Source organism: Perognathus longimembris, chromosome 28 (genome assembly GCF_023159225.1).
Source record: "Perognathus longimembris pacificus isolate PPM17 chromosome 28, ASM2315922v1, whole genome shotgun sequence".
NCBI lineage: Eukaryota > Metazoa > Chordata > Mammalia > Rodentia > Heteromyidae > Perognathus > Perognathus longimembris.
This window is the reverse complement of record NC_063188.1, coordinates 34892925-34905342: the sequence shown is the minus strand read 5'-3', so window position 1 is coordinate 34905342 and position 12418 is coordinate 34892925. Positions and strand designations below refer to the sequence as shown.

Sequence of the window (12418 nt, the reverse complement as noted above, 5' to 3'; positions counted from 1 at the left end):
ATATGGTTTCAAAGAAATGCTTTTAATTGCAAAGACTTGGAATAAATTGTTTATGATCAAGCCAAATTTTTCTATGACAGAAGTAATTTAATTTAGAAAAAGTGTTCTCTTTATATAATCTGTGAAATGTTTATTTACTAATGCAGGAGCTCTCCAAATGCTCTGTCTTGTACCCAAAGTGGCCCCAATCTCCTAACAGAGAACATGTGAGTTGATCACACTAAAATTGGTCATTGATCTTTGTGCATGAATTAATGTACAGAAATAATTCTGTAAACTTTGTCTATAGAAAGAGTAAAGAGGCCAAAGAACCAATCAGGTCCCTTGACCACAATTCTAACTGTGAGGGATACTGGAAAATAATGTGGGTTGATGAGGAAGGAAATTAAAAGGGGGTGTGCACAAAAAGAAAGGATGATTGGTTGGGGGTGTGGCTCCAGTAGTAGAGTGTCTGCCTAGCAAGTTCAAGGCCTTGAGTACAAAAGCCTAATAGAGGCAAAGAAAAAAAAGTAAAAGAAGAAAATAAGGAAAGATAGCAGTTCTCTACCTTTCCCTGGAAAGAAGATCAAAAATAATGTGAATTTTCTTCTCCTGTGTATATCCAAATTGGGGTGATTTTCCCCAAGAATTTGGGAGGATAGCCTCTTCCATACTCTGCGGGGAGCTGTCCTTGGACCACTACTTACTGTCTTTTGGCAGAAGAGAATACCAGATCACCCCTTTTGTCACCCACAAGAAAAATCCTTGCTTGTAGCACACAGCTGCCTCACTAAAGATGGGTCACAGCTTGGAAGGGTTAAACTAGAGACAGTTTTCTCCACAGAGCACATTTTCTGGGCTCCAGGACTTGACATGAGTATGACTCTTATGACCTGACACTTCATTCTCCAAATAACTTGCTAATAATAACTGTTCGTTTGTACATTGCTTCCCTTCTTCTCAGTAAACTTTTTTCTACTTTTTATGCACTCCTTAACTCCAGGGACTAAATTTCTTAATAAAACCAGATCTGAATTTTATAGCAGTATCATGCAAATTCATTACTAGCCTTATTTACTTTCACGTTTAAACAGATATGTATTATTATCAAGATAATAATGTTACATGGTAAATTTTCTAAGAAGCCACATTTTGAAGGATCGAATCTTGGGAGTCTATTAGAGCATTAGCAGTCTGCAGGCAGCCAGTTGTTACAAAGGCCTATAGCCTGCAAATACCATTAACACTGTTAGAAAACAGGCCAGAGAGGTAAGATAGAACAAAAACAATACCAACAAGCCAATTCAGCTCCAATGGAGAGCTGAAGAGGGATGCAATGGTGACTAGAGATGAGCCAGGGGATAGGACACAGGACATGAAGATGGAGACCTGTAGCATGGCATGATGGCAACTGAAGTGCCACACACTTCACTGACAAGTTCAATAACCTATAGGACAAGTGCCCACCCTTGTCTTTTGGGATTCAGGAGCACTCATAACCTAGGGATGGGACTTCCCTTCCTCTAGGAATCCAGGCATGCCCATCAAGACAAGATGACAGATAGTACAACTCACCATGTGGCCAATGATGGCACTGGCCATACCTAACCTCCATATTACAATAATAAATGAAGGCTGCCACGAGAAGTGGTTCCCACCTTCTCCTTAAAAGAACGTAAGAGCTGGAAGCTTGGGGCTCAAAAATGGTATCCGAGTTACTCAGGAGGGTGAGCTGTGAGGCTCACAGTTCAAAGCCAGCATGGGCAAAAAGAAGGGGGGAAAAAAACACCTCATAAATTACTGAGTCACAAAAAAGGTAAGTTGGACTAGCGATTTCTGTGGAGGCTATTATAGTAACCAAACTGTGTGGTGTAAGAGAGAAACAAGAGGTGCTGGGCATCAAAAATCTGTGGATCGTGAGATTTTATATTACTCCCATAAGAGCAGGAAGGGCTTTATTTAGACACGAATTTGCAATTTGGCAAGGAATTATAACATCCACTGTGTGACCTTGGATCAGCCCCTTTACTCGTTGGCGTTTTTCTTTATTAACTGGCAAAGTGGAGAAAAACGTTTACTTCAGAAGGCTTCCGTAAAATTACCCGGAGGTCGCTCAAGAACGTAAAGGTGATTAAATGAGACTTACTACCGAAGCTTCTCGAAATAAGTCTTACTCGAAAATTCTGGAAAGTTCTTTTCTAAAGACTAACACTCTCGGTTAATGAATGAGGAGCGGCAACACGTGGCGGTGGAGGGAGGGCTCACTCATTAAAATAACAAGGAGAAAAACGCTTTAAACTTTAGGTCGGCAGAACTCACTTTAAACTGGTGGCGGGACACGCTTTGAAACCCTCCCCCCGCCCCCGCATTCATTCTCACCGCGGTGGATTGTGGGAAGTGTAGTTCCGCATTGCCATGGCATAAGTACAGAAGGGACCTAAGAAACTACAACTCCCAAGAGCTGAAGGAGCGAGACTATTTCCCAGTCTGGCGGTTGCTTCGTGGGCGGGAGTTGGCAACCTTGCTGCCTACGTGGGAGAGAAGGGGGGTTGGGGGAAGGAAGTGTGGAAAATCTGAACCTGAGGCGCTGCCGCCTGAGGAAGATTTTTCTAGGGAGTAGAGAGGAGGAAAGACAGGCTGGGGGTGAAGTGAGAAGGGGAAATAGGTCGCCGCTCCGGGAGCGGCACAAAGTTCTTCGCGATGTGGCTGAAGCCTGAGGAAGTGCTCCTGAAAAATGCGTTCAAGCTGTGGCTGACCGAAAAGTCTAACGACTACTTTGTGCTGCAGCGGCGTCGAGGCTACGGGGAAGAAGGCGGAGGGGGGCTCACAGGTAAGCCGGGCTCACCTCCACCTGCCTGGGGGTTGTGTAAGGGTGGCTGGTGAAATGGTTACTTTGGCTGCCGGGGGTGGGGGTGGGGGTGGGGGGCAGCGGGACTCGGGCTCAGCTCCCGCCACACCTTTCGGCCACCACCCTCCAGAGAATGAGGACCACGGCGCCGAGCCCTTGGTTTGGGGGTAGGACGCGGGGAGTCGGGATTCTCACCTGCCGCGTCGCTAGCACTGAGGGAAAGTACTCCATCTGTACTGCTCGCGGTGTAGGCTGCTGATAGAAACCAGTTCCCAGTTGGGAACGTAACTTTTTTTCACAAAAGCTATCCCCATCTCACCGAGTTCACTGAGGGGGGAGGGGCGAGGAGAAACGCTTCCCGTGAGAGATTGCCTTCCAAAGAGGGATGGAGCCTGGGAGAAGGAGATCCTGGTGTTTCTCAGTGAATCTCTGGTCTCCAGTTTAGTAGCTTTCACTTTGTCTCCAAGTTTTCAGTCTTGGCAATCACCTCTCTGGCCATTATAACGTCTGGATTTCTTGCTTCATTCAGTCTTCGGCGCTTCTCCCTCTTTCAAAGCCATGATTCTAGACTATACCAATTAGACAAGCAGAAATTCAGCTCTTACCTGCTTAACCTATCCTACCCTCAAAACACTTAAAAATATAGAACTGCTCCTTGATCAAATGCCTAAAGTCTCCACAGATTGTTATTTTGGGATCTTGTGTCTGGGTGGGATGGGGCATTCAAACTTCCTGGCGTTGGGGAGATGAGTTGCTTTTCGTGGTAATTTCTACTTTGGTATTGTGGTCTTGAAGTGGTGGGCCAGGCTTCATTTAGGCATCGAGATGTGGGGGAAAGAGAGAAGACACTGAAGCGTTGTATTTTATGCAACACATGTAAGGGGAAAAGAAGCTGAAACATCGTATTTTAGTCACATCCTCATCTCTTTCTTATTGGATGACATGTATTCAACTATAAGCCACAAGGAGTGCTCAGATTCAAAGACAGTTCATATTTTATTCCTTGCCTTTAAAATTCGGGATAATGGGAGGAGGGTGGAATTGGATAGGAGAAAAGAGCAGCTCATAAACGAGACAAATTGTAGATAGAACCCAATGACTGAAGGATGGTTGAAGATAAACCCCGGAGTTGGCATTGACTTCCTCTTTAGTATAACAGGTGCCTAGTACATGGAGTTAACAAGATAAAATGATAAAATATATTTATGTTAAGATGCTAATAAATGGTAGTAAGTGTTGTTTCTTTTTTTAGCCTCCTACAACACAAACAGAATTTTGATGTTCCCTGGGATAAACACACACACACACACAAAAAAAAAAAAAAACACACACTTTTTAATCTTTCAGGAACTATTTATCTTACCCACCTTCTAAAAAGTCACTTGTGAAAACATGGGAACAAAAATTGCCCCAATCAACTATATATTTTCTCATTTTCTGATTTTTAAAAATTACAAGTGTTGGGCTGGGGATATAGCCTAGTGGCAAGAGTGCCTGCCTCGGATACACGAGGCCCTAGGTTCGATTCCCCAGCACCACATATACAGAAAACGGCCAGAAGCGGCGCTGTGGCTCAAGTGGCAGAGTGCTAGCCTTGAGCGGGAAGAAGCCAGGGACAGTGCTCAGGCCCTGAGTCCAAGGCCCAGGACTGGCCAAAAAAAATTACAAGTGTTATTTCATAAACGTTTCTGTTTAATAGATGCAGATGTTTTTAATATTGAAATTTGAAAATCAGTGTTGACAGTTAATTGGGTAAATTATCCATCTGCATCTATAGATCTTACAATCCATCAGAAGTGGCATTCTAATGTTTATTCCCCATAATTTTACTTAAGCAGAATTTTTACTAGTGCTTCTACCTATGTATACAAAACATGTTTGTTGTACTTCATACAAATGTGCTCCTGAAAAAAATAAGTAAATAAAATTCTAAAGAATTGGTCATTGTCATGTAATATTTGTTTTTTTTTTGCCAGTCCTGGGCCTTGGACTCAGGGCCTGAGCACTGTCCCTGGCTTCTTCCCGCTCAAGGCTAGCACTCTGCCACTTGAGCCACAGCGCCGCTTCTGGCCGTTTTCTGTATATGTGGTGCTGGGGAATCGAACCTAGGGCCTCGTGTATCCGAGGCAGGCACTCTTGCCACTAGGCTATATCCCCAGCCCCTGTCATGTAATATTAAATGCAATTTTTCTTCTATGACTCCTTTAAACAGTCATTCCTTATTTCTATGTTTGTTTTTTCAGTTGTCATGATTTCTTGAAGGAGGCTTCTCTCCATCTTACTCACCTCTTTAATGGTCTCCTATTTTTAGAATAAGGAAACGTGTCTGAAGACATAAAACAAGATTTCTACCACATAAGTTCATATATATGTATGTTGTGACTAGTGATGGCCTCATTGACTTAGTGATCAGTTTCTATCTCTGCATAGATTACTTTGTCGATGATATTGACAAGATACTTTAAATTACCACAGGAGAGCTTGTATATTAAGGAAAACAGGGCAGAAAGCAGATTTTTATTAGATTTGTTGAATCCATTTGGGTCTAGAGCAAAAGTGTTTTCATGGCTGATCAATTACTGTTTGGGGTTGTTTGTTTGTTTTTGCCAGTCCTGGGGCTTGACCTCAGGGCCTGAGCACTGTCCCTGGCTTCTTTTTGCTCAAGGCTAGCACTCTACTTGAGCCACAGCAGGACTTCTGGCTTTTTCTAAATATGTGATGCTGAGGAATCGAACCCAGGGCTTCATGTATGTGAGGCAAGCACTCTACCACTAGGCCATATTCCCAACCCCCAATTACTGTATTTTTAAAGTTGTGAAGCCAAGAGCTTTGCTGTAATATGCCCTAAGTCCCTATTTGGATTAGCTCTCACTGCAGATTGTGTGCCAGCATATGGCCTTTGGCCATTTTGTTGGATAAAACAGCATTGTGTTACCCCTTTATAAAATTACTGTATACATTTTCTGTAATGAAGAAAAGATAATGACCATCTAGAAATGATAATAATTATATCTTATTTATGATTTCATATCTTTGCCATGAGATAACTGGCAGCAACTATAAGCAATGTAATGCTTGTGGTTATGAGTAAGTTTACTGGCTTTTTTCCCCTTAATAATGATTACAGAGACATGATAGTTTGGAAATTAGAATTCTGAGGTTCTTCATTGCATATCTTTTTGTGATACTGGGTGTTGAATTCAGGGCCTTGGGCTTGTTGGGCAGGCATTGCTACTACTTAAGCCATACCTTTAGCCCCCTTCTTACATTATTTTTAAGACAGGGTGTTGTTTTGGGTTCTCACTGCAATCTGCTTGAGCTGCAGTCCTCCTACTTGTGCTTTCCCTTGTCACTGGGAACAACAGCTATACCACCACAGTCAGCCATTGCTAGACATAGAGTCTCTCAAAATTTTATGCCCAGGCAAGCCTCAAGACCATGATCACCTAATCTTCACCTCCCAAGGACCTAGGATTACAGGCATGAGACACTGGTAGTCTGGCACCTTTTTTTGAAATGTTTCTAGTAAAGGACCATTTGACTAACTTTATCTTACTTAATTGTCCTGGATCACAGCAGAGTGGAATTTTTAGGAAACGTTTATTTTATGTAAGGTTGCTTTGTGGATAAATGTTTTTGTTGTTTTGGTGCCAGTTTTGGAGCTTGAATTCAATGGCTACTAGCACTGTACTATTTGAGCCACAGATCCTCTTCTGGCTTTTGGTGGTTAAGTGGAGGTAAGATTCTTGTGGACTTTCCTGCCTGGACTGATTTTTAATCACTGATTTTTAATCCTCAGACCTCAGCCTTATGAGTAGCTAGGATTACCACTGAGCCACTGGTGCCTGGCTATCTTTATTTTTGACAATACTGAGGTTTGAACACAAGCCTGTGCGAAAACTTCCTAGGTCGGCACTCCACCATTTGAACCACACTTCCAATCCATGATTTTCTTAAGTAATTTATCCTTTTACATTTTCATAGTTTTCTTACCTTAATCCTTTGCTTTTGCATAAGATAATGAATTTTCTATAACATCTAAATTTGACATCTTTATATAATTGAATATAATTTGTGCATACTTGATTTATTAAGTTCAAATCAGCAATTTCCTCTGGCAGATGAGAAACACTACATAAGCTACATTCTCTCAACTACTGTAGTAGACTTAAGATACACCAGTCAGGAGGCCTTAACTTAAATAATTTGTTGAGGCTGGGAATGTGGCTTAGTGGTAGAGTGCTTGCCTTGCATGCCTGAAGCCCTGGGTTCGATTCCTCAGCACCACATAAACTGAAAAAGCTGGAAGTGCTGCTGTGACTCAAGTGGTAGAGTGCTAGCCTTGAGCAAAAAGGAAGCCAGGGATAGTGCTCAGGCCCTGAGTTCAAGCCCCAGGACTGGCAAAACAACTGTTAAAAGTTTTCCTGTTGAATTTTCTGTATCTGAATAGTATGAACATGTTCTTTGATGTTAAGACTGATAATCACCCTCAGTAGTCCTTGCAGTTTTTTTTTTTTTGGTAGTATGGAATAAAGCATAAAAACAAAACATTAAAATGGAAGTTTTTAAGCTGTTTGTTTAGCTCCTCTTTCATCTTAGTGCCATTACTTTGCAATTAAATGATCTGTATAAACTAGAGCATAATGACATTTGAAATAAGCCTATCCTTTCAAAATGTTTGAAATACTGTTTTCAGGTATATAATAGACCACATATCATTTTGCTAATGATTTGTCTTAAACATAAAAAAATTAGGGCAGCCTTTTGAAAAACAAAAGAAATTCATAGTGACTATTCCTTGAGTAAACAAAGCTTTTTTTTCTCCTTTTCTCCACCCCCAACTAAAGGAGTCTAACTCTGAAAATGTTGAAGTATCCACTCGAAAACTATACCTGCATTTCATGTTCACAAAGAAATTATCAGGTGAAATATTTGGTGCAAAAATGGTAGGAATGACATATTAGACCTACCTCTCCATACACATAAACTCAACTCACATTGTAAATTTAATGTTATAATTTTTACCTACTAAAATGAAAATGCCATTGGGCAACTGACAGGAAGGAGGATGAGCCACATTGTGTACTCCCCTCACTCCTTGAAACATCTTGTTCCTTATGAAATCAAGTAAAAAATTGCTTTTCTATGCCCCTGGATTAAAAAAAGCATCCTTGTAAGAGGTTTGGAGAAATGAAGGATGGTCAGTGTCATGGTGTTACATCTTTTTAGTCTTTTTCTTTTCCTTTATTTACTTTGATTCATACTGGCACTATGGCTTGAATGTTTGGACTTAGGCTCTCACTCACCACCTCAGCTTTTTGTGCTTACAGTTGGCACTCTACCATTTGTGCCATAGCTCCACTGCTTTCTGCTGGTGAATTGCTGTTAAAGAGTCTTTTAGATTTGTCTGCCCAGTCTAACTTCCCTAAACCTCAATTCTCAGATCTCAGCCTCCTGAGTTGAATTAAAGACATGTGCTACCAGTGACCAGTTTAGTCTTTTTATTAGAATGAAATTTACTGGATTCGTATTTGCATAACATTATAAATCTCTACCCCCTCCCCAAAAGCCTTTGTCTGTAATCTCTATTACAATTGACTATATTATAATTGACACTACTTTTTTGCCCATATCGTGGCTTAAAACTCAAGGCCTTGTGCTCTTGTTTAGATTTTTCACTCAAGGCTGGCATTCAACCACTTGAGTCACACTTCTACTTCAAGCTTTTTGCTGGTTAGTTGGAGATGAGAGCCACACAGACATTTTTAACCCGGGCAGGCGTCGAACCAAGATCCTCAGATCTCAGCCCCTTGTGTACCTAGTATTACAGTTGTGGGCCACCAGTGTGCCCAGCTAACTTAACTCTTTTTTTATTTCTTTCCGGTCATGGGTCTTGAACTCAGTGTTTGGGTTCTGTCCCTGAGTTCTTTTGCTAAAAGTTAGCACCCTACTACTTTGAGCCACAACTCCACTTCTGGTTTTCTGGTCCTTAATTGGAGATGAGAGTCTCAAGGACGTTCCTGCCCAGGCTGGCTTTGAACTGCGATCCTCAGCTCTCAGCCTCCTGAGTAGCTAGGATTACAGGTGTGAGCCACCAGCTTAAATCTTGAGGATTGAAAACTCACAGCCGTAAAGTGAATGGAAATGTAAGTAGGCTCTATGTAATAAAGGATGGGCTGCAGGGACAAAAAGGAAGGGAAATGGTGAGAGACTACATCCATTTGTACTTTAGAAGTCTCGAGGTTTGCTAGGCACTGGTGGCTCATGACTTTAATCCTAGATGCTCAGGAGGCTGAGATCAGAGTATTGTGGTTCAAATCCAGCTAGATAGGAAAATCCGGGAGACTCTTTCATCTCCAATTAACCACAAAAAAGTCTAAAAGTGGAGCTGTGGCTCAATTGGAATTTTGCTGTGACAGGATGAAGAGAGATGGGATGGTAGCTGGCCAGTCGAGGCAAATGGATTAAAATGATTCTTAACTTTGCAGAGTTGATAAACAATTAAACAAATACATTATTATTGGGGTAGTCAGTAGCAATAATATCAACCTGGCATTTTGGGTCATAAAGCTCCATCAATAAGAAGATATTAGAAACCCCTAAAGCAATTTGCTGGGGCCAGCTCTGGTATAATCCTTGCTTATCAGAAATGCTGTTAAATGATACAGAGATTTCCTAAAAGCAGTGAGTAATGACAATAGTTGTTGTGCTGGCAGCAGAAATCGAGTGTGGCATCTGTGAAGCGTTTTGCCAAAAACCAATTTGGATTGTTTTTTAAATTAAATCCATCTATGTGCACTAACAATATCTGGGAGGTGGTTTTGTAGGAAGAAGTGGGGAGGACATTCTAAGTGGGAGGAATAATGTGGTAGTACAAAAGTAAAGGATGACAGATGTTGAGGACAAAGCCAACATTCCAAATTCATTTACTTGGAGTTGAAAATATAAGGGTACAGCTATATCTTAGCAACTAGACAAAGGTTATTGAAGAGGATTATCTTCATCTGTGCAAGAAGAAAACCTGAGATCGACCTAAGAATTAAAACTTGATTGTTTTTATCTCCTTTACCCTTTCAAGTATAGAGTCTTGATGGTTTCTCCTTACTCCAAGATAAAGAAGTGAAGTTTTAAACTAGGAATAATCACCTCGTCTATTTTTTTTTACAAAGGATTATTTATTAACATTTCATATACCAAATAAAACCTGTAGAACCCTAGGGCCTCTTGAAAAATAAGCAGATAACAGAAATTTGTTTCTTTCCTTGGTTTTATTCTAATAGGAAGAGATTCTTTCCTGATAATAACTGCAGTCCACATGTTCTATTTTTATTATTGGTTTAGTTGTTTAACTAGCCAAAATACTAGTCTGTTTTAGTTTATGTAAGTAATATTGTAAACAAATATAGTGTATATGAGTTTATTCATTTGCAGTCATGCTTGATTTTTTTTTGCTTTGCTCTTAGGAATTTTGGCATTATATTTTATATAATTTTCTTAAGGTTATTCCTTTTGTACTTTAGTGAATACATCTTAAAAATAGGGAGTAGCTATAAAAGATTTTAACAGCTCCTATTTTCCTATATCTTAATTTTTAGAAATATGGATACAGTGATTAACATATTCCTTTTTCTTCTTTTCCCTATAAGATATTGTGATCTGATGTGTGGCATCAGTTATTTCCCTAAAAATTATTAAATCCTTTATTTAGTAAACTGGTTATGATTAGGGAAGGAAATGCTGTGTGAGTGCGTGTGTGTGTGTGTACATGTGCACACACAATCTCCAGTTTTCAAGTAAATGTCTAAAATAATACAGGTAGAGGAATCAAATGTTGTAACACCTCTGAAAAACTAAAGAACTGTTTAGCAAAATAAATGCCAGGAAGCAGAAACATGTTGGGGAAGAGCAAGGGGCACATGAATAGAGGGAGGAAAGCAAATGCAGTCAACTTATTCAATATGCACTATGTAAAAAGTGGACTATGTAAATTGAGGTTGGGAATGAGAGGAGGAAATGGATGAGAATGTTGGAAGGGGTGACACTGATCAAAATTCATTATACTCATAACCTGCCTTATGAAATTGTAACCTCTTTGTCTAACTACTTAATAAGGAAAAGGAATATGGACAGAGAAAAACAATATAAAAATAATTTCTTTTATTAACCATTTCCCACTGCTCTTAGTGCAGAGTTGGCAGCTTCCAAAATGCCAACTGTGGCTATTGAATCATTCTAAAGTAAGCATTCACAGTCCTCATGTAAGGCTTTGGAATCAGAACAATCCAAACCTCTATGGAGCACACTACTTTCTCTTCTTTGAATATATCTCTTACTAAGTTCATTGGCAGCTTACTCATTACTTTGTTAACATTTAATGAAGTTGAGATAAAAAATTCAACATAGGTATAGTAGTTTGACGTGGTAAACCTGACAACTATGACAAGGTAAAGAGTCTGCTTGTAAAATTCCAGCAGTTATTGCTATGGATAAAATATATAATCCAACATTTTACTTTGAATAGAAGTAAATTTAATTTGTAATTAGGTTTGTTTACATGACTCTTCTGTAGCTAGGGCAGTGTTGTCTTACACAGTGTCCTCAATGTAGTGTACAAAGACACAAAGAGGCACTTGTCAAACTAAAGTACATTTTAGTTTGCCTGCAGAATTAGCTCATTAATAATGAGCATCATCTTCAAGTTGTGGCTATCTTAATCATTTTCAACAGTCTCTGGTCTTTCCTGTTCATCATCTTTGGTCTAATAAAAAAGATGCTTTCTAAATCAAATTTGCAAGTATCTAAAATTGAAAGAGACAATTAGTGCTTTAGATTGGTGTTCTTAACACTGCCTTTATGTTAGATTCAGATTGAACTGAGGACTTTTTTTTTGCCAGTTCTGGGCCTTGGACTCAGGGCCTGAGCACACCCTGGCTTCTTTTTGCTCAAGGCTAGCTAGCACTCTGCCACTTGAGCCACAGTACCACTTCTGGCTTTTTCAGTTTATGTGGTGCTGAGGAATCGAACCCTGGGCTTCAGGCATGCTAGGCAAGCACTCTACCACTAAGTCACATTACCAGCCCTGAACTGAGGACTTTTTGAAACAAACCAAAAGACAAGATATCAGAGTACTTACAGATCAAGTGACGTGATGTCTGAGATTTGCTTTAAAATACTCCCAGGAGCCAGGTGTGGTGGTTCACACGTTTAATCCTAACAGTTCTGGAGACTGAAATCAAGAGGATCGTGGGTCAAGGCCAACCTCTGCAAAACATTTTCAAGATACCTTCTTAGCCAAAATCCGTGTGTTATAATATGTTTGTCATAAGTTATGCGTGAGGCTGAGATCTGGAGGACTGCAGTTTGAGCCAAGCCTGGGCAAAAACTTTGTAAGATACCCCATTGGAAGAAACTGGGTGTGGTAGCAGGCCCCTGCCATCCCAACTATAGGAGGAAGTGTAAAATAGGAGTACAGTCCCTGTATCAGCCTAGATTTTTTTTTTAATGAAAAGAGACCTTATCTCAAAATAACCATTGCAAAGAAAGGGTTGAAGATATGGCTCAAGCAATATGCCACATGCCTTAAATGCATGA

The 12418-nt window shown here is 40.2% G+C and overlaps 1 protein-coding gene across 1 annotated transcript in view; it reads left to right on the top strand.

Moving 5' to 3' along the window:
- Nucleotides 1–2543: 2543 nt before the first annotated feature.
- The window catches only part of Tbc1d8b (TBC1 domain family member 8B), a 60938-nt gene continuing 51063 nt past the window's right edge, over nucleotides 2544–12418 (top strand). Inside the window, exon 1 of the mRNA XM_048336874.1 lies at nucleotides 2544–2809. Coding sequence (XP_048192831.1) covers nucleotides 2680–2809 — 130 coding nt within the window. The 5' untranslated portion in view covers nucleotides 2544–2679. The remainder of the gene's footprint in view (nucleotides 2810–12418) is intronic.